The sequence below is a fragment of the Gadus morhua genome, chromosome 7, assembly GCF_902167405.1.
Source record: "Gadus morhua chromosome 7, gadMor3.0, whole genome shotgun sequence".
Taxonomy (NCBI): Eukaryota; Metazoa; Chordata; class Actinopteri; order Gadiformes; family Gadidae; genus Gadus; species Gadus morhua.
In genome coordinates, this window is record NC_044054.1 from 12152484 (window position 1) to 12175484 (window position 23001).

General features: G+C 46.3%; 3 protein-coding genes across 3 annotated transcripts; 1 reads left to right on the top strand and 2 right to left on the bottom strand.

Annotated features, from left to right (window-relative positions):
• Window positions 1-358: 358 nt before the first annotated feature.
• Window positions 359-22331, top strand: rb1 (retinoblastoma 1). Its single transcript, XM_030361860.1, has 27 exons — window positions 359-628; window positions 809-929; window positions 1595-1698; window positions 1961-2095; window positions 2364-2399; window positions 2615-2664; window positions 2842-2952; window positions 3506-3651; window positions 4094-4171; window positions 5332-5441; window positions 5854-5934; window positions 8204-8291; window positions 8630-8746; window positions 8881-8937; window positions 9439-9470; window positions 9624-9700; window positions 9843-10072; window positions 16285-16400; window positions 17191-17336; window positions 18048-18193; window positions 18653-18757; window positions 19009-19140; window positions 19285-19433; window positions 19691-19721; window positions 19872-20014; window positions 20123-20169; window positions 20360-22331. Exons 1-27 carry the CDS (start codon window positions 519-521, stop codon window positions 20422-20424), a joined length of 2763 nt encoding a protein of 920 aa, XP_030217720.1. The 5' UTR covers window positions 359-518; the 3' UTR covers window positions 20425-22331.
• LOC115547555 (lysophosphatidic acid receptor 6) lies at window positions 9099-13228 on the bottom strand. Its single transcript, XM_030361863.1, has 2 exons — window positions 12134-13228; window positions 9099-11476 (listed from the first exon to the last, which is right to left on the bottom strand). The coding sequence occupies exon 2, from the start codon at window positions 11412-11414 to the stop codon at window positions 10437-10439; it is 978 nt and encodes a 325-aa protein (XP_030217723.1). The 5' UTR covers window positions 11415-11476; window positions 12134-13228; the 3' UTR covers window positions 9099-10436.
• On the bottom strand, window positions 13335-15609 carry LOC115547554 (lysophosphatidic acid receptor 6). Its single transcript, XM_030361862.1, has one exon. It carries the CDS (start codon window positions 15023-15025, stop codon window positions 13994-13996), a length of 1032 nt encoding a protein of 343 aa, XP_030217722.1. The 5' UTR covers window positions 15026-15609; the 3' UTR covers window positions 13335-13993.
• Window positions 22332-23001: the final 670 nt, after the last annotated feature.

The window sequence follows — 23001 nt, forward strand, 5'->3', positions numbered from 1 at the left end:
CAAACTAGACACCTTATGAAGTTTCCTCCTTTATTTGTTGTACCTCGAGTTGGCGGGATATATACTTCAGACGGATGTTGCGTTAACTTTTCCCGCGTTTTTGAGTCGTCGATACGCTCGTTTACATACAATTTGGAGATATGTCACCTGACATAGTGAACAAATGTTAGCTAACTCCTATTTCACCATCCAAAATCATAATTAACGGTAATTTGACACTATGACGATGTAACTTGAATTTAACGTGATCCTGTTGGTTGCCAATACATGGCGAGTTGAAACACAATAACCGGTAATAGGTTGATATATGGGACGGTTGGTCGCAGCACAACATCGCGCGATCCGAACACACGAAACGAGCACACCCACAAGTCTTTCGACAGGAAGTCCCTCGGCGTTTGTTTTGAGACGCGTGTGGTGCCATTTAAACGTAGTAAACGTACTTGACAGTTGTTTTATTTTGATAAATGAATTAGAAATACTTTAAAAAGCATTCACAATACGCGATTCCCCTAAAGATGCCACCTAAAAAACGCAGCTCCGGGACTACACAGAACAAGGAAGTGAAGCCCAGTGTTAAAAGTCCATCCCCAGACAAAAAGGACAACGCAGAATTATCTATTAAAAAGTAAGCAAACCGATACAACCTCCCAGATAACTGTTATTCCCCGTTAATTCAGATTACTTTAGCACGCTAACTGATTGCGGTTATTAACACATTGCATTACTGTCATCACTTTCCTTTATACAACATTTGTTTACTTATCTTCACATTTGATGTTGTATTATGTGTGTCCTCAAACGACAGACACAAAGAGAAAGACGAGGACTTCGTGGGCCTTTGCATGACCCTCCAAGTGACTGACTTAGTGTGCGACCAAGCATGGACATTTTGGAAGTCTGTTCAGAAATCCATAGAGGATAACCCTGTAAGTATCCAGTACCTTTAATGTTATTCCCCTGTAAGTATGTAGTACATTTTATGTTATACCCTTGTTGTTATCTAGTACACAGACACCGTTTAGGGACAATCGATCCAACCAGTATACTCTTAAGTCGTGTACCCTCCTGCATGTAAACAACAACTCGCTGGAGCTCTGGTCGGACCTCCCCATAGTGTGGATATATCGAAACAAGATGAGGGGTTTCTATTTTGGTCGTCTGCTCAGAACACCATACGTTACAAACCGGTTACAACATTGGCAATCTCACCATTTTGAATAATGCATTGTGTGAATGAAACCGAGTGAGGAAGGGCAGGCAAATAATAAGCCTGTGTAGTAAGCAGTCATAATCACATTGATTATATAAATCATCAGAAGTACCCGTGTCTACATACATGCATATAAAGAATCGGGTCTTCCAGCTGAAAGGTCTGGTTCCATACCCAATGGCCTGAGAGTAGCTGTAGGCATCTTTGTGCAAGATACCTGCCTACTTGTTAATGGCATGTGTCTGATCTCACTATAAGTCACTTTGCATAAAATAATCAATAATAATAGCTCTGTTAAGTGTCTCGTCCTTGCCTAGATTTAAATAGTGTATATTGTAATGTTGTTGGTGACGGTGTTATTCCTGTCCTTGTTTTCGGTAGGACACCCAGCGGAGGATGTGGGGTGTATGTCTCTACGTCACCTCGACGGACATGGATGTGGCCAGCTTCACCCTCACTCAAATGCAGAAAGCTGTGGAACTGAAGTAAGTAACATGTGTTAACTGCATATAAAAGCTGATTATCGAACATAATCAGCGTTTTATATGCAGTTAACACATTCAGCAGATTAAGTTAATCATCGACAATGACTTCAACAAACAGACAACATTTATTTTCACAAGTTGCCAAATTCTTCTTTTACTTCTTCTTGTGTGTCTCTTGATGTTGAGACGTACACATTTATTTCTTAAAATAATCCGAAATGTTTAGTCGATTTGCAATCACACCCGTTTTCTCTGTTTGCAGTGTGAAGCAGTTTCTGTCCTTGGTGAGGAAGCTGGACGTGAACATGGACACCATCAGTAGCCGAGTTCACTCGGTTCTGACCCATCTGGAGAAGAGATACGACGTGACGCTGGCGCTGTACCAGAGATTTGAGAAGTGAGTGATGGGAAGATGATATAAACAAAGTGTGTGTGTGGGCATGTGTGTGTGTGTGTGTGTGTGTGTGTGTGTGCGTGTGTGCATGGGTTAGGCTGATCAGAGACACTGTATTCATTCAGTGTGTCTAGTTCAGGGATGGGATATTACCCTGATCTAGAATATGTTAGGATGGATTACTGAGTGGTTGAGGTCAAGATTGAATTCACAGTAGAATTTGTTACGAACATTTTACGAATAACATCCTTCATCTTTTTTCCCGCTTCAGAACATGCATGAAAATCTTTTCGGCTGACTCTGTCAAGTAAGTGGTCATGATTATTCTTTCTATTTCATTCCCTTGAACCCTTAACCGTCCCATCCCTGTGCAATGTGATATTCAATGTTCTATTTCATGTTGGCTACACCGTCTACACTTGTCGCGACAAGCCCATAAGGCGAAGCCTAGACAGGACAAGCCTACAATCATAGAACTAGAGTTATAATAACCTAACTATCGTTACGTCTTTTTCTTCTTAGGGAGAAGGAGATGCAGCACACCTGTTGGACGATGTTTTTGCTAGCCAAAGGTACAGGGGTACATCCTCTCAGACCCAAGCTCCCCCAACCACCCAGATAATAACATCGTTTCCATCTTACTCTGTCATCTCACGATGTACACATCAAGGAGACCCTCTGTTGCCTATTGTTTCCAGTGGGGCACCGTGCCCCAACCCAACAGTGAGAGTGTGTTGATGCTCCTACAGGAAGGGCTCTGCAGATGGAGGACGACCTGGTCATCGCCTTCCAGCTGCTGCTGTGTGTGCTCGAGTTCTTCATCAAGCGTTGCCCCGCGGGCGCTCTGCAGCCCCTCTACCGTGAGAGAGAGAGACACACACACACACACACACACACACACACACACACACACACACACACACACACACACACACACACACACACACACACACACACACACACACACACACACACACACACACACACACACACACACACACACACACACACACACACACACACACCCTACCTACCTACCTACCCCCCCCTCCCCGGCCCACTGTTTATATCATCTTCCCATCACTCACTTCTCAAATCTCTGATAGAGTGCCGACGTCAAAATGTCCACGCTCTCTTCATTGTTCCAGGGGCCTCAAACAGCTTCTAAAATAGTCACTGTCTTTGTTGTGTAATGGTTTTGGCTCCAAGAGTGGTGGAAATTTCGTATTTATATAATATTTATATTAGTATATAATGTAAGGAAATTATTTCCAATGTGTGAAGAATACCTAGTTTAAGCTACTCCAATACATGACATAGATTTAACTCACTTCTGCTAAGCTAACTGTAATAGACCCAAAACTAATTACCCATCCCAGTATGCTAACTAATGTCCTTTTAATGCTGTTTCAGAATCCTCCATTAGCAAAGCCCAGAGTCCGCCGACGCGAACCTCCCGACGCAACCAGAGCAAAGCCAAGCCCCGGCCCCCGGAGCCTGAGCTGGACGTACAGCTGCTGGAAACTCTGTGCGAGGAGAACGACTGTAACCCAGAGGAGGTACTGAGTCCACGATAAGCACACCACCTTAACATCGCTGTGTTCCACTGGTTCTGCTTCTGCTTCTCTGTTCCCCTCCTCACTGGCTCGACTTTTTGACCTCTCCTTCTGCGTTTGCTGTTCTGCTAAATTCTGCCTCCTTATTGGCCCGTCTGTTTAACTTGTGTATCCTTATTGGCTGGTCTGTTTACCTTCTGCCTCCTTATTGGCCCGTCTGTTTAACTTGTGTATCCTAATGGCTGGTCTGTTTACCTTCTGCCTTCTCTTTTTCTTTTTTCTTTTTTTACCTTCTGACTCCTTATTGCCTAGTCTGTAAATGTCTGCCTCCTGATTGGCTGGTCTGGTCCCTTTGTGCCCACTGATTGGATGGTCTGTTTACCCTTCCATTCTCATGGGCGGGTTTGTTTAACCTCTGCCTCCCCATTGGCCGGGCTCTTTGCAGGTGAAGAATGTGTACAAGAACAGCTTCTGTGCTTTCCTGGAGTCGATGGACCTCTCGAGATCCCAGGATCTTCCCCAGGTAAGCTAGGCCGGGGTGATGACTCTGACTGTTATTGCTGCAGTTTGGATATAAAGAGACCATTAGGTCGCACCCAGTCCAACTTTACGCCCTATCTTCAAATAATCATTACCCATCATAGATTAGAACATTTAGTCATTTATTTGAAATTATTTATTCAGGGAAGGCCATTGAGAGCAGGCTCTCTTTTTCAATGATGCCCTGATTACAACATACAAATAAAAACAGAAATACAAGTAATAGATGTAAATACAATGGGACAATTAAGAAAGCTATTTAACACAAGCAATCCATTATTTAAAGCCACTTTCGTCATCCTCTGGAACTTCTCAAAAGTCATGGTTAGTGTTTCTCAGAAAGGCAAATTAATTGTATCTATATAGTTCCTTCTTGCAGTTGCATTCTCAAATGGCTTCACAGGCCCACCTCCCCAATAGATAGGCAGACGTTTAAGGATGGCAAAATACGAAAAAAAAGCTGCTTACCCAGGATGTTCTTTTAGGTTTGATGAATTGTATTAATAATTGTGACGGGGCGCATAGCTACCGTCAAGGTAGCGATACGCAACCCACGACACATTAAGGGACTGAGTGCAAATGTTGCCCTTGTGTGTTTGTCTTGTTTGACTATGTGACTATGACTTGAGACGGGGCGCCGCTGTTATTTTCGAAATTGCACTCACTCCTCTCGAGTAAGGATATAACAGACGGGTGTAATTACAGCGGTTTCCAGGAAACTGGGTTATGGTGGACGTTGTATTGGGTAGTCGATAATAGGTAGCTGTTTGTTCAAATGGGTGGGTTAGATAAGGGGAAAGGAAATCTTTATGTCATTGGAGATTATTTATAGTGAGATTAAATTTTCTTCGTTTGTCTGTCCTGACATGGCTTACCACAATGCCCTTAATATATGGAGGCCTCCCCTTTAACTTGGAATTGATTATATACATCTTCAATAATGCATTGATTTAGAACATTTGTCATTTTACTAGTAACTTGACTTTGGCTTGTCAAGTTTGTACCATAGTGACAGATTGTGTCATGTTTGAGTATATGTTATTTTAACAGAAGACATTCCCTCCAGCGAATAAGGTATCCTTGTTGAGAATGTTACCGGATGGCGATGTCCTATTTAGTGCCTTTTCCGCCACCTCCTCGCAGGCCAGCGAGCTGAGCAGGCAGTATGAAGAGATGCACCTGAGGGCCAGAGACTTTGACGGGCGCCTCTTTCTGGACGGGGACCAGACCCTGCTCGGCCCCACATCGTACCCGTAAGGATCCCCTTCCCTTTATGTACCTGGACTCTGCATTGCCACCTCCTCCTACAATTCCAACTTATTCTATGTTGTGCGTCCTGGCACTTAACGTACACATTTATTTTATGTCGTACTTAGCTATAGTACTTAGCGGTTTGTTGTATGCGGGGAATGGGTTAACCTAGCGATTGTTAGTGCTGGCACTCACGTCTGTGACCTATGCCATCCTAACTGTACCGACAGCTATATATTGTTGTTTCACCGTCTTCTGACAAATTAATGTTAACTTAATGTAAGTTTCTTTACTTAAATGCGTCTGCTAGACGCCTTAAATGTCAAATGTAAATGTTTGGGGTTTTCTTTTAATGAAGGACTTCAGAGGTAACCCTAAGTGCTATGTTGAACAACGGGACTCGCGTGCTTTCAGATCGCAGGCGGCGGAGAGGACCCCCAAGAAGAACCAGCCCGAGGAAGAGGCCGTGCTCATCCCACCGCAGACCCCCATCAGGTAACCGCCCCCTCCCCCTCTCTGGCCCCATGGTACACATTACGTGGATGAGTGAGGAACTCTGACCATCAGTGTGTGTGTGTGTGTGTGTGTGTGTGTGTGTGTGTGCGTGTGCGTGTGTGTGTGTAGGCTTTCATTTATACATTTCCACTCAGTCACATGACAAGTAGAACCCAAAACCACCACAAGACATGCTTGCATTTCCCCCTGGGTCCTGCTTTGGGTGCTAGACCCAGCTCTGATGGGATTGGGACTTGGAAGCAGGGGCAGGCGAGCGTAGCAAGCCCTAACCGTTTCCCATGAACTACTAGCCTGGCTAACGCCAGACCTCATCTCAATCTACATTGAGATGCGGTCTGGGAACCACCCAATAATTTCTCGTATTTGAGGCGTGGTTTACGATGGCCCAGAGCGGTTTATTGGGCGCTACGAATGTCTATCAAATGAGTCTATACGTAGCTCATAGCCAATCAAAACCTGTCGGTAGCAAAGACATCCTTCTTGGTAATGAAGGAGTTTAACGCCGAAAGTTGCTATTTTTTCAAAATAAACGTGCGTTCTAAACCACTTGGAACACTATCTAAGGCTGCATCGAACGGTAACGCGTCTGATGCCATTTTGGATCCGTAAACTACAAGCTTCGATGTGTCGATTAATGGATTGCTATAGGCCGACATAATGACGATTGTTTGGAGAAGGAAAAAGCAGGGAGCCGATTAATCAGCTGACACCCCCACCCCTCCATCACATTTGACACTGTCAGAAATTAACAATATTTCACTTTATTAGAAACCTGATGACTGAATAGCCAATGTCCCAGTAATTAAAGTACATCTTGAACTGAAAATCAAACTTACAGTACAAATTCTAGTATGTAATATTACTTTGTGGGTTGGAGATATCTTTTCCCCTTAATAAATGAATTCAATATAGCTTATCGCTTAGGTATTATGGGAATAAAAAATATATTAAAATGTATTAAGTAAGGGATAATCACGAGAGGCAGGGCAATAAACAGTTTGAAATGCGCAGCTCGTGGGCGGCTTAACGCTCGAGAAGAGGTCGAGGGCGGTAAGCCGTCCACGAGCCGGGCATATAAAACTGTTTATTGCCCTGCCTTGAGGTGTTTATCCCGTTTATCCTTGCTTGCCAACATAATAAAACAATTCAAATACTTTAATAATTATGCTTTTTCTTATTCGTATTGCATGCTTACTAAATGTATACGCTGTTTGAGTTCATCTCCCTCAAAAAGTAGTCCCCTTTAATTACGATCGATCAAACATGTTTTGGACACCTCGAAGGGCATATCCCGTTTATACCATGGTCACTTGCCAAAGAAAAGAAATGAAGATCATTCATTTATATTTTTGTGCGTTTTACAATCCAAATATAAATTTTTCACATGCCATATTTTAGTTTCCCTGGTTACGCCTGAGGGTTCGACTAAAACCTGGAACAATCATTACCCTCCCGTAAGCCTCTTATGCAACGGAAATGTTGTTCACTCCTCCAGTAAATAGGGCGGACCTTAGCTACGACTTGCCAACGGGAGGTATTCTAGTCCGCTGAGCTATAAGCCAGAGAGCTAACGTTATGGATTGTACATATTTATAATTTGAAATTCGTCCCAGCCTTTATACCACAGATACTCTAGGGTCTATAGCATATAACCGCGTTGTCTGATTAAAGTTTAATTCATTTTTCACAATTTACCAGCTCTCGTTTGGCAGGCTGAAATACAAGCAGCGTATTGATCTTCTATTTGATGACGCTGTGCTCAGTCAGCAGCAAGTAGAACCGACAAGTCAGCGGGCCGCCTGCTGGGTTAATGCCCTCCTCCCAGCCAATCAGAATCAAGCATTCTTCAATGAAGTAGGATAAATATGTTAAACATATTGCCATTAGCTATATTTTTTTACTTTTATGTATTCAATATATTTAAAAATCTACATGAATGATGAAGTTGCCCGACAATGATACTTGATAACCTTTCAGACAAAACTATTTTTTATTAACATCACAGAGGCTTTCTGGGTAATTAAGCCTACATATGGGACAAAAATGCTAAAACACTGGAATCCAGCAGGCTCAACTCAAGTAGCATCAAAGAAGCTACTCTAATAATCATATTAAGAAATGTGTAAAACCCTTTTATTTGTTTCTACTAATCACCATGGTATATGATGGATGTCGGGCCTAACTATCGAGCATTGTACGGGTGGCCCGTTTGGTGACACTCAATCTCCCTGTTTTCCCTCTCTCCCAGAGCCGCCATGAGCTCCATCCAGCAGCTAAGGCTGGACCTCACCTCCACCGGGGACCAGCCCTCCGCCAACCTCGTGATCTATTTCAAAGTAGGTATTCACGTGAACACGTCCTCCACCCCTCCACCGCATGACGCGCATCCGAATCCTCTCTGTGGGGGCGTGGACGGCGAGGCGGTGTGTGGGGTTAGCTGGCAACCGGAAGGTTGCTAGTTCGATCTCCGGCTCCTCCTGGCTGAGTGTCGAGGTGTCCCTGAGCGAGACGCCTCACCCCGACGGCCCCCGACGAACTGGCTGTCGCCCCGCGGGGTGGACTCCGCAGGGCGTTGTGTGAACGTGTGCGTGAATGGTTGTCGTTTTTTTGTCAGCAAAAGCCCCTAAATGTAGATGTGTGTGGCTCACCTTGTGCCCTCTGTACCCCGCTGTAGAACTGCACGGTGGACCCCACCGACGGGGTGCTGCGGCGCGTGGAGACCCTGGGACAGATGTTCGGCCAGAGGTTTTGTTCGGCAGCCGGGCCCCGCATGGCCGACACCGGCAGACAGGTAGCCCTCACTACGCTCGGGGCGGGGGCAGTACACGCGCATTCAGGGCGCTCTGGGGGCTGGCGTGGTCGTGGCTTAAGTCATGGTTTAAGTCGTGTTTAATTAACTGGTTTGTGGTTGTGCTCACTCCCCAGAGGTTTACACTGGGGGTCCGGCAGTATTACAAAGTCATGGAGTCCATGCTCAAATCGGCAAGTATTTATTATTATTGTGGTGATTTTAGTTGAGGCTCGCACGGCCCTTTGCTCGTTCGTTTACTTGTATACGTTCAGCCTTTTCTATTAATATAATTTGTTGTTTTTATAACATGCAGTGCCATCCAAATTAGTCAAACAAAGAACACAACCATGAATGATGATTTAATAATTAATCTTTTATTCAATAGGAAAAATGGATATAAAACCCAATATAAATTTGAGGGTCCGGGGACACAAACAGTTCAGCTGGTATCGATCATCTTTTTTAGTTTATAGGATGCCTCTTAAGGGATAGCCACATATTGTATGTCTGTAAATGGCAACATTTTAGCCAATTAGCTAGTGTCAGAATCATTATTAGTGTTGCGTTTCTAGAATCAACTGCTGTTTAACAGGATTATACATGATGCATACGATGCTTCCGTCTAATCCAATCATCATCAACCATGCCCTCCTACGGATTCTCCCTCCTAATCACGTGTTCCATTTTTCCAGGAGGAAAAGAGGCTTTCTGTGCAGAACTTCAGGTACGTCAGAGCTCCAGTCAAGAGGATGACCAACATTTTGTGCAAATGTGAACGTATTCTTTCATTTTCTACTGCTAATGCATGTGTTGTTACTCTGCGTTAACAGTGTTTACAGGGCACTGTCATAATAAATCATGTCCATTTCCGTTCCAGTAAACTCCTCAATGACTCCACCTTCCACACCTCACTCTTGGCCTGTGCGTTGCAAGTAGTCATGGCAACTTACGGAGGTGAGTCCTCCTCTGGTCATCTGCCGTGTTTGACGTGCGTGAATAAGAACGCATCGTAGGCCCGCTGTTCAACAAACACAGCACAACGCTGTCGAGCAACATGATGTCCCTGTAATAATAAACGGGTCCCGGTGCGGTACAGGTCCCGGTGTGAAGACCGGAGGGTACACCCACGCAACCTGCGGCAACGGGGAGCCCGCGGAGTCGGACCTTAGCTTCCCCTGGATCCTGGACGTGTTCGAGCTGGCCGCCTTCGACTTCTACAAGGTGATCGAGAGTTTCATCAAGGCGGAGCCCAGCCTGAGCAAAGACATCGTGAAGCACCTGGAGATCTGCGAGCACCTCATCATGGAGACCCTGGCGTGGAGGAAGGTGAGTGGGTCGACACAACGGCGTCTGCTTTGACATGTGCAGCGCTCGCGGGAAGCGCCCTCCACGCACTGTTGGCCTGCGAGCCTGCAAAGCGGCTGGTATTTGAATCGTGTTATCCAACAGTCCGGTTTAAACCATTTAGAAAATATGTGGCATTAAATGATTAATATGTTTCACAAAATGGCCTTCGGTTTAATCGACAAAACTGGACTCGCGCTAGGCTAAGCACATTCGACAACATTGTGTACACCTCTTGCAGTGATGAGGGGCCCGCCGTGGCCCCCTCACGTATCATGATACCCAGTCCCCCCCCCCCCTGAGCGTGCCGCTCTACCGCGGGGCCTCTGGGCACCGCTCCAGCGCCTCAGTGGCTGACCCCGCTGCCGCCGCCGGCCGGCTCCCGGTGCACCGGGCCGCTGGAGAAGTAGTAGACGAGCGGGTTGAGGCAGCAGTTGGCGCTGGCCAGCGACAGCACCACGGGGTGCAGCGCCATGCTGGCCCGGGCCAGGCTGCACGCGGGCAGCAGCCCCACGTGGCTCAAGGTGTAGACCAGCAGGTTGGCGTGGTAGGGCGCGAAGCACAGCAGGAACACGGCCAGCACCCAGTAGATGACGGTGAGCGCGCGGCGGCGGCGCCGGCGGCGGCGCCGTCGTCCCAGCACGCTCAGCACGCGGCAGTAGCTGAAGAGCAGCAGCGCGGCCGGCAGCAGGAAGGCCCCCAGCACCAGGCCCAGCGCCATCAGGATCAGGGGCCGCTGCCGGCGGGAGGTGGGGTCCAGCAGGCAGGGGTGGTGGCGGCGGGGGGACACCAGGCCGGCGTAGCGCAGCAGGGGCAGGCCCGCGCTGAGCCCCAGCACCACGCACCAGACGGCGGCGCTCAGCCGCCGGGCGAAGCGCAGCCGGCGGAGCGCCGACCGCGCCGGGTGCACCACGGCCAGGTAGCGGTCCAGGGCGATGCACGCCAGGAAGAACACGCCGCCGTAGAGGCTGACGTACTTGACGGCGAAGGTGAGCTGGCAGAAGGCGCCGCCGGGGGGCCACGCGGCGCGGTCGGCCGGCGCGGCGGAGAAGGCCCGTCCCCGCCGGTGGTAGAAGTAGATCCTCAGCGGCAGGGAGGCCACGAAGCAGGCGTCGGCCACGGCGAGGCTGGCCATGTAGACCGCGGTGCTGTTGAGGGCGCGCGGGGAGCGGCAGAGCCGGTGGAGCGCCAGGCCGTTGGTGGCCAGGCCCACGAGGAAGATGGCGCCGTAGGAGACCTGGTAGAAGGTGAAGCGGTAGCCGGTGTCCAGGGTGCAGTTGGACCGGGCGGGGGAGGGCCCCGTGGTTGTGTTCCACGGCTCCATGGCGGACGACGCGCGTCGCCGTGCTGTCGCCTGCAGGCTTTATTGATGTGTGCTCTTCATGGCTGGAGGATATGAAGCGGTTGTGAGCGAGACATGACATGGATGCGGATGCTTTGGCTGCGCCGTTTGGGACAAGCATGCACTTAAATGATTGCAAAATGGGTACGTTGTTTATGAGGCGCCAATATGCAGAGGTACGGTATGAAAGTGGTATGCGGCGGTTTTATTGGGGGCACGACGGTGGGACTCTGTGAACTGAATTTAACTGCCACTTCTGGTTCTGGTAATACATTCAAAGACAAACACACCTGATAACAATTTTCCACTGTCCAAACAGAATTTTATGGAGGTCTACAAACTGCCCCTAATATAATCCTAATTTGGAATATAACCAATATCCAATCATATAAATATTTCAAATTACATAGTCTATTGTTATAGGTCTCGCTTTAGTGAAGAACTAAAGCAAGAGAAGATGATGAATCCAAGCCATGTCTTTTTATGTCATAAAAAAAACAACATTATGAATCGAATTGATGAATTCATATTTTTTGATTACTTCTCAAATTCGGTCTATAATTGAAAAATGAAATGGTAATAATTAGAAAAAAATATTTCTTATTATAAAAAAAATCGGATCTACAAATTAAGTTATATTCATAGAGATGGATTGATAGGTTTTGTTTAATGAATTGAACATAAAATAAACTTTATCTTACCTGATTTACAATTCAGTCATCGTGATGAGCTCTCGATGAAGGCACCGTTCCAGTCAGCTGATGCGCAGGTAGAGCTGTTGTTGATATGATGCTGTACGAGTGCATACACTAGTGGTGATGGCAGCGTTCTTCAGCTGACGCCCACATGCACAGTCTTTCACTCACTCATTCATTCACTCTCTAACTCACTCACTCGCTCATTAAAACATGCGCGCGCACGTCTCTCCCAAGTACCGTTGACTGAAGATCTAGTCAGGGGCTCATTTAGTACTCGTAAGTTCTAAATTAGCAACTTACTAGTACATTAATACCACAAAGTTCGATAAATCATGGTTGATGGTCGAGCTTGTTGTGTTTTCATGGATTGCTATTTGTTTGTTTCGCCACATCACTACATCTGTCTTATGCGGGTGAGCCAGAGATGCACTTGGTAACATACCGCTGCTGTCATTGAGGAATGAACTGCATGTTTTCACGGTGGAAGACACGCACTTACTTGCCTGTGCTTGAATATCCATCTCACCAGAAGAGCAGGCTAGGGACTGTCTTAACTTGAAGGAAAGTGCATCAGAAGGAATGCATAACTCCTGCAAAACATTGTTTTTACGAGGCCGTATGCTTTCTGTTTCAGGCTTCCTTTGTGTGTCTGGATACTGTTAACCATTTAAGCTTTGTGTAAACATCATTCACCAGCATGACATTTTCTGTTGATAATCCTCAACCAAATCCTGGTTGATAGTCATTTCAAAATGTGTGAAGGAATAGGGCGTTATGCCTTTGATGGAAGTTGTGTGACAACCCTTTACTGGAGTTTATCGATTGCATCACAGAGGCATTCGAAAAACCTGTAGCTCTGGTCTACCTGATATTCTAGCATGCAAACCTGGGGAGACTTCACAGACCACACCTGAAATAACTGTATATTAGTATTGACTCACTGTGGAGTCATGGTATCAGCCTGTACTACCACTTTCTGCACCTTCATTATAAAGAAGCAGTAAACATCATTGCGTCAACCAGAATAACGGGGTACTTCTCTAAATATGTCTAGGAAAGATCTTCAGTCAAATACATGGCTCTCTTTGTTGGTTTTAGTACAAATATATATATATATATATATATATATACACATACACATCACTATACACTTACAAACTCCACATATATAACCTCAATACAGCATTACCAAATATAGAATAAATCAGGTGGAATAATTTAAAAGAAAACATTGGTGACATTGTTTGGACAATACGATGGTCTTTGAGAACAACACAGAAAAAGCTGATGTAAATGTCAGCTTTGATTTGAGTTGTCAAGTTGGGTAGAACAATCTACATGATGCAAGCTGGAAGAGGGATATAAGATTGGCACATATGGTTAATGATGTCGCATTGGCGGGATGGCGATGAAAGTCCAACTCAGACTCACTCAGACACGTCTGGGCAGTAAAGGACTCCCCCCAGCCAATAGAACTCATTCGAGCATGCTTAAAATGGCTGACAATGAAAAACAATCTCAACGGCAGTTATCTTCCCCTTATTCACTTAACAAACCATTCCCTTAAAGAGGTATAAGGAAAGGTGAGCCACCCTGTGTTGGGGTTTACAATGTCTTCACATTTGTTTGTGAAAATATTCATCACGTTTCAGTATCCATCTCCTATGACTTGAGGAAAAACTCAGTTTTACAGTTCCTGTTCGGGTTTTTTCTTTTCTGCTGGCCAATTTATTTGCTAGTGAAATGTAATACTGATGACATAAGGTGATAAACCTCTGTACGGTACAATCACTGCACTCTATTTAGGTGTGCTCTTTAAAGAGCTTCACCAAATTCAGTGCAAGGAACATGTTTTTGTGCAATTCAGACAGAAGACTCATTGTTGAACAGTTTGTTTCTCAGTGTCCCAAAGTTTCTGGTTAAAGTCCCACTATCGTTGTCCATTACCAATGCTTGAGAGACCTTATCGCGCACTGCTACAGACTTGCGCTTGATGGAGTTCTGGATTGTTTCTGAGGTGAAGTAGTATATGACGGGGTCAAAGCAACAGTTTGTCACGGCTATGCAAAAGGCCACAGGATAGATAGCCCTCACCACAGTTTCCGCATAGCAGCCTTTCAGAGCTTTGGTCCTCATCAGCGAATAGAACACCAGGTTGACGTTGTAGGGGATGAAACAGAAGCAGAAGATGAAGAGGTGGACCAGGATCATTCTTAAGACCTTAGTCTTGTTGAGGGCACCTCCGCGGCTGAGGGTTTGCGGCTTCCTCAAGGTCAATAGCACCCTGACGGCGCAGTACACGTTGAGCATGAACGGGAGCAGGAATCCCACGGTCACCATGAAGATCACCACCTTGGACAGTTCGTCCTTCCACTGCTCGCGTGAGTACTGCTCAAAGCAGTACTTGGAGGAGTTCTTGTTGGATTCGGAGGAGGTCTCCATCAGGAACCCGGTGGGCAGAGTCCCAGACAGGACTACCACCCAGACCGCGCAGCAGGCCACCTTCGCGTTCCTCTTGGTGCGAATGATCTGCGAGCGGAAGGGGTAAACGATGGCCAGGAAGCGGTCCACACTAATGCAGGTGAGGAAGAAGATGCTGCCGTACATGTTGGTGTAGAACAGCGAGACGGAGAGCTTGCACGCAATGTCGCCAAACAGCCACTCTCTTTTGACGAAGTAGTAGATCCGAAAGGGCAGAGTGAGAACAAAGAGCAGGTCTGAGCAGACCAGGTTCATCATGTACGTGGTTGTCTCATTGCGCAACTTCAAAGTGCAGGCAAATATGTATATAGCAACTATATTGAAGAGCAGTCCGACGAAGAACACCAGGCTGAACGAGGTGCTGTACAGGGTGTGCTTGAAGGAATCGCTTTGGTTACACGGGAGGTTTGCCATGTTTGTTTTTGCCGTAGTGTAGCGGTTAAATGTAGTGAATATCAGGCATGCCGAATAGTACTGTTCTATCAGCCTCCAATAAAATATAGGCTGAAACCAAAGTTACTCCTTTGCTTGGCATGTATCTTTCCGTGTTAATTACAAATCAACTTGCAAAGTACCTTTTTCTTTTTTTTGGTGTTGTCCAAAGCCCACGGACAGTCCATTTATTGAATCCTCCTGATATACTCCTTATTAGCAGGAGAATAGGTCCAGGTGCGGTTGAATGTAAAAAGCTCACGTGCCGTCGGTCAGCTCTGAGGATCCTCATTCGCAGAGAGAGATTCCTTGACTTTAGCCTCCAAATCGTCAGTTCAAAGGTCCAACGTCTGCATGTGAGATGTCGTCATGTCCCTCTCCACAACGCTGCAGCCAGGTTGTTTCCCCTCCTCATTGTGAAGCAGTCCTCGTAACCTCACGCAGAGTGAACTCTCTAGTCGCGGTCGCTGTCTTCACACGATCTGCGCTGTTCTCATACTGCCGTAGGAGGAGGAGCAGATACTAAACTAGATCACGCTCACACACACTCACATACACACACGCGCTCACACACGCAGGCTCACATTCTGGGCTTGGTCTAAGTATGGGTGTGCCACTGCATGGCTCTTTTGCTTGTTTGCATTGTAAAGCAGTATGTGATTATCTGCATATGCCTGCTTCGTGTTTGTGCCCAATTAAGAAGTATTATGGTTAAAAATATATTGGTATTTTATTATTTCAGCCAATCATGCAAAAATCCCCCCAAGAAAATCATAGTTGCTATGTGTAAACGAAAAGTGGGTCAGTGACTTTAGTTGCAACCTTGCAAATGTGTTACTTTGGAACACGTGACTTCCTTCCTTGCTCTTAGTGAGTCAGAGCGGTTTTTGTAGGAATCCATTGAACAAAGTTCTCCTTGAGAAAAAACAACCAAAATGTATCTCATGCAATATATATCGGGCAATACGTGAATGTAACATACATGTAATTCATAAATGTATTATTTATTTTAACCTCCAAATCTTTATCTCAACAAAGTTGAACATCTTATGTCTCAAATAGAGCCATCATTTGTCCAGCGTCAGGTCGCGGGGGCTATCAGGGCGCCCCAGACTTCCTTTTCCCGGTTAATATGGATCAGATCTGACGTGTTTTTTTTATTTTTTTTTTTTATTTTTGATTTAAAAACCCGTCTTAATGTTTTCATGTTGGGTGTGTCTGTCCTGGTGGTGTCTCCGTAGGGCTCCCTGGTGTTCGACCTGCTGAAGCAGGCCCAGGGGGAGGGCTCGGCCGAGCAGCCTGAGACCCCCGCCACCCTCAACCAGCCCCTGCAGCACAACCACACCGCGGCAGACCTGTGAGTACACAACCGTCCTCCGCACTCTGAACGGGTCACAGCGCTACATAGCAGGGCTGCTTGACCCCCAGGCCTAAAGGTCCCGGCCACTCTGTGTAGCACAGGGAGAAGGCTAACCTGTTTAAGCGGTTTAAGCTCACTATTCAAGTCGCTTTTGTCATTCACTTCTAATGAATACATACAAATATGAATGCATTGGTAAATATATAAAAATATAAGACATAGTCTGCTGTTTGTCTGTCCTTTATAATATACTTAAAGGGGGAGTGTGTGAATTACACAAGAACCCGCTTGGCTAGATGTCTCGCTAGCAGCCTGTGCAATGTTGTGGGTTTGTTGCCTTCTGTCTCGTCAGTGAGAGATATAGCATAGTTACATAGCATAGTTGACTGTCGTAATGTTCAAGCAAAATGGTTTAGTAGAATTTAGAGACTAGAATTTAGAGAATTTATTTTTTACCGACATAAAACCCGTCCATCTCTGATATGAGGAGACGGGAGTGATTGGAGTTGTTAAAAAAAAAGTTCAGGGGCCCGGAATCGTGTAGCGACCAGGCTGTTTAAGAGGTGCCGGGTTGGATCCTCAAGCTCTGCAGTCTACCCCGTAGGAATCCTTAGCAAGAGGCCAAACACCGTCCTGCTCAGGCATCACAGGGACATGAAGTGGCTATGTCGCTCGGGGTTAAAGCGAAACGACTAAGGCCCAATCCCATTTCTACCCCTTACCCCTTCCCCCTCCCCCTTGTTTTGAAGGGGTGGTTCTGAGTAGCTGTTTGTATTTGTCCCTCCAGATACCTGTCCCCCGTGCGTCCGGGCTACCGCGTGCTGCCGCCCCCTCAGTGCCCCGGGACCCCCCCCACCAGCCTGGGGTCCCTCTCCCAGGCACCGATCCCCCAGCACCCACGCTCCAACTCCCTCAGCCTCTTCTACAAAAAACGTGAGACCCGAATTCACGCGTGATGAAGAGCGACGTCTTTATTCAAAACGTGATTTGAATAGCGTCGTCGTTTTTATCATTTTATGTATCGACTGTATTGAACAGTGGCAACGTGTTTGTCATAATGTTATAATAATAATAATAATAATAATAATAATAATAATAATAATAATACATTTAATTTAGAGGCGCCTTTCAAGACACCCAAGGTCACCTATATATAGTATATATTATAGTGTGATATTATCTTAGCAAGGCTATGATTAAAGGTGAACTCGGTACAGGGCGAATCACCTTATGAAGTGGAGAAGTGTGTTCAGTATGAATGAACTGGCGCTTAGAGTCACGCACCAATACTTCCACTGCTTACTTTGCCCGCAATCGATACACAGCAATCAAAAACGGAGCACGTTTCTCACGACAGTGGCCCATATACTTTGTTCCTATATCCCGGAACAGAAAGCCATTCATAGATTAGGGAAGTTGTAACCGCCATCAACCTTTATAACTAGGGACACATCACCAAATCCCTTTTTTATGATTACAATAAACCCTCATACCGGCCACTGCCGAGACTTTCGCTTTAACCTCTCACGCCCGTGGCATTGAGGTGTGGAGTGGTCAGCCTACAACCCGCCTCATTGTGTTTTGTGGTCCCTGAATGTCCATATCCCCCCCCCCCCCCCCCCCCCCCCCCCCCGCCCCCTGTAGTGTACCGACTGGCCTACACCAGGCTGAACATGCTGTGCTCCTACCTGCTGTCCTCCAACCCCGACCTGGAGCCCTTCATGTGGACCCTGCTCCAGTACACCCTGCAGCACCAGTACGAGCTGATGAGAGACCGCCACCTGGACCAGGTAGCCAGCTCCCCCCCGGACCCCCTTCGCCCACTGGCTCTCTGTCTCGGGCTCGGTGTCGTCTCTGTGTGTCCATCTCTCTCCCTCTCTCTAGCCTGTCTGTCTTGTTTCCCTCTGTCAATGTTTCTCCGTCTCGCTGTGAGTCTCTATTTGTCGCACACACACACACACACAGACACAGACACAGACACAGACACACACAGACACACACACACACACACACCCCCCATTTGGAGGTTTGTAATCTCATTCTTGTCTTTAAGGCTCTCTCTCTTTTTCTCTGTCCCTGTTTTCAAATGTCGTCTCCATTTGTATCAATTCCTCTCCCTCCGTCTCGTGTTTTGATCGCCACGGTCTCTTCCCCGTCCTTTAACTGCTCTTGTCTTTATGAAGATTCTTGTTGTTGACCCCCCCCCCCCCCCCAACCCCCTCTTATGTCCTTCATCGACCCGCCTGCAGCTGATCATGTCGGCGATGTACGCCATCTGCAAAGTGAAGAACGTGGACCTGCGCTTCAAGACCATCGTCACGGCCTACAAGACGATGCCCAACACCAACCAGGAGGTGAGTGGGGGACGAGGGTTTGTTCTCGATGGGCGCAAATACTCCCCCTGGCACATATTTAGATTTAGTTTTAGATTTTTCCAGTTTAGCAGACGTAAAACCTGTATGCATACGTCATGTAACAGTCCAAAGCAAAGGGAAAAGTCGAAACGGCACGATATCATCCCTTTAAGACGGTGTGTGGGGCAGGCCGACGCACAACAACGTGCGAGGTTTGGGGCTGCCATGACTTTGTGATCATATGAACGCAGACCTTCAAGCACGTGCTGATCACGGAGGGGACGGAGCTCAGGGGCCCGCACCACGACTCCATCATCATCTTCTACAACCAGGTGTTCATGCAGAAGCTCAAGAACAACATCATGCAGTACGCCTCGGCCAGGGTGAGTCCCCACCCCTCTCACACCACCACCACCACCAGCAGCAGCCTCACACCACCACTACCCCCTCATCAAACAACCCTCCATCAGGTAGACTCAGTCCCTTTGATGCAAGCTCACCCAGGCTCTCTCTGTGCCCCCTTCCAGCCCCCCACCCTGTCGCCCATCCCGCAGATCCCCCGCAGCCCCTACAAGTACCCCAGCTCCCCGCTGCGCGTGCCCGGCAGCAACAACGTCTACATCTCGCCGCTGAAGAACCCCCGCATGTCTCCCAGCATCATGACCCCCCGGTCCAGGTACGCTGGGCCCTGGCCCTGTTCACCTCAGACACACACACACACACACACACACACACACACACACACACACACACACACACACACACACACACACACACACACACACACACACACACACACACACACACACACACACACACACACACACACACACACACACGGGGGCACACACACACGGGGGCACACACACACGGGCACACGGGCAAACAACACGCCTGCAGTTGCTTTAACGGTCTTTCCTGTGACCTTTGCAGGATGCTGGTCTCCATCGGTGAATCATTTGGGGTCAGTGACTTTCTTGACCTGAATATTGATGAGTACAGTAAAGCGAACGCTGTTTGAATCCTCCTATTCTCAGCGTGCCCGTATGGTCTTGTTTGTTGACACTTGGGCGTGTGTTTGTGTGTTGTGTGCGGTGTGTGTTGTGTGACGCAGCCGTCCAACCGCTTCCAAAAGATCAACCAGATGGTGAACAGCAGCGACGGCTCTATGAAGAGGTCCATGGAGCAGGGCTCCGCCCCCAAACCCCTGAAGAGGCTGCGCTTCGACATGGACGGGCAGGACGAGGCCGACGGCAGGTGGGTCATCTGGATATATATATATACATGTATATATATTTATGTACGCACTCCCTCCACATGCATAGCGTTCCCACTATTGAAAACCTTCTTCCCCTTCGTTCTCAGCAAAGCGGCCGGGGAGTCGACTCTCATACAGAGGCTGGCAGAGATGAGTAGGTGGAAACTCTGTTGATACCAGACACGTTCCTGTTCTTCGTTAGGTTTACCACTTCCCCATATCGCAGTTATGGTACCAAAGTGTGTGTGTGTGTGTGTGTGTGTGTGTGTGTGTGTGTGTGTGTGTGTGTGTGTGTGTGTGTGTGTGTGTGTGTGTGTGTGTGTGTGTGTCGTTTTGTCTCCTAGGCTCCACGAGGTGCCGCATGCAGGAGCAGAAGATGAAGGAGGACGCAGAGTCAGGGAAACAGTAGCTCCGCCGGGGGGCCCGCTGAAGACCCCTGCCCTGTTAGGGGCCACTCACACTAGGGCCGTTTGCCTGTTCCGTGCTTCCAGCATGATTCCCCCCCTCCCCACTATAAAGAAAGAAGGGTCGCGCAAGGACTACGTCCAGCTCACGTTGCATATCCGCGCGTCATCATGCAAATGAGCTCGGGCACGGTGCCACGGCCCTAGTGTGAGTGGCCCCTTAGTCCCCCCCTGGCTGCTGCCCTCCCCCTCCGGCCCTGAAGGACGCTGTTCGGACTTCTGTTTGCTTCTTGTTTTTGTACACAGAGTCGTTGCTTGGCTCGCTAGACCTTTTTGGTTGCTTTTAAGAGTTTCTTCTTCCTGATTGTTTTTGTGTTTTTTTAAAAGATGTGCATATAGAGAATTTCTTTCTTATTTGTTGATTCTTTTTTTTTTATCTCTTTATCTCTTATTATTTGGAGGATTTTACCTGTCAAATCATTGAAAACGTCTTTCAGAAATATTCGGTATAAATGATTTCTACTCCACTTCCAATGGAACGTGTGTTGAAGCCTTCGTGTCACCGGGTGTAATGGCGTGGATACGATCTTATTTCGAAACAATTATGACTAAAAGAGTTCCAGTCATCATCATCATTTCAGCAAGATCATTGTAGAAAAAAGGTATTGTAACTTAGCTTCAACTTTCGCTAATTTCAATGATGGTCAATTCAATTCACAAGCTTCCTCTGCATTATTGGTGCAGCGTCTGCTAAATGCCCTAATTGTAATTGTAATTGAAAGCAACTAAAATAGGACTTCAATTGGTGCATGTGTCAAAAGTTTCTCCTTAACTACTGACCGCGATTGCAGGGCTCAGATGCAGCATAACGGGCTGGTTTACCATCGATAGACATCGACACGCACAATGGATCAAAAGGAGACAAAGACTTATGTGTCTATATACTATAAGTACCGGTACACACGGCCTATCTTGGGTTTACATGTATTTTGTGATTGAATATCTGGATCTACAGGTGCCTACAAGGGTTGTTTGCAGGCAACTATGTAGTTCAACCCAAGTAGGGTTATCGCCTCTTTTGAGGTTTGAGTAGGACAAATGGGCAGTTGCAGCTTTTATAAGGGTGTTTAGTAAAATGTGCAAAATAAATTTGTTAGAAAAATCAGTCCCTCCAGAAAAACGCGATTATGCGATTGCATAATTCAACGCATCATGAGCCAAAGTCTGCATATTAATGCGGGGGCCGCATTTTTGAAGTGACGTAATTACGCCACGTGAACGTCATCGAAAAGCGGCATTTTTCGCAAGTTCAAGTTTTTTTTGCAAGATCCCGCAATTTCATTGCATAAAATTGCATAAATATGCTGCATATTTCTTAAGATATATATTTCTATATTTTTTAAGAAAACGTGCCGCATAATCAAGGATTTCTCGAGGGACTGAATAATAGGTCGATATACCAAAGTCGAAAAGGTGTGAGTGAAAGGTCCAATTTTAAAAGGGTCTGAGTTTGTTGTGTTTATTGATCTAGTTGCAAAACAAAGTAAATAGTTCTGTTTGGACTCTCGTCTTTGTTTTTCATTTCATGTACTAATCTTTCAGGAAAGCCATGCAAATGGAATTAACTAGTTTTATTTAAAACCCACTTTAATCTATTCATATTTATAATCCATTCAAACACAAATTCCCCCTCATTCACCTCACACCTCAAGTGCTATATTGAACCATTTTACAGGTGTTCATATTCACGTATTAAGTCACACTTGACTGTTAAAACAATACATGTATCTATTTTTTTACAAAGAATGGATTTTTGATCAAAAGAGTAAAATAATATAAATATCTCGGCATCTGGATAGATGATAAACTCACTTTTAATTTTCATCTCAAAGATCATGTACGTCGATTGCGACAAAAAAATGGCTATTTTTATAGGAACAAAACCACTTTCCTTTTATGTAGAAGGAAAATAATTATCATGGCAGTTTTCACGTCTGTCCCTGATTACGGTGCTGTGGTTTACCGGCATGCATCACATTCATGTCTTCAACTCCTGGACTCAGTCTTTCACTCTGCTGTAAGGTTCAAGGTTCCCAGGAGATGCCTGTGACTCACAACATTGTGTCTTATATGGAAAGGCTGGGTGGTCCTCTCTTAAAGGAAGGCATGACGCAAATTGGCACATTGGCACACAGCCCTGTCTGGGAAGCTTCCTCATTATTTGACTAATGCTGCAAATTTCAGATGGGCTTTTTCAGACCCGCTCCACTGCCATGCTCATGCTTCATGTTCCTCAAGTCAGGTCTGAGCTTGGAAAGACAGCTTTTAGCTTCAGTGCCCCTGACTCCTGGAACAACTTACAGCAACAAATTAAAATTAATACCTTCATACCCCCTGACCAATTTAGACATATTATCTTAAATCTGCCAAACTCTACCTGTAACTGCTTTAATTAAGCTGTATCACCTTCACTTTAATTCCAGCCATTCTAAATCTCTGTAAATGTTCAAATAGTTTTTTTGTTTTTCTCTTGTATATTTGATGTTTTTGCATTGTGTATTGTGTACGTACATTTGTTTTTG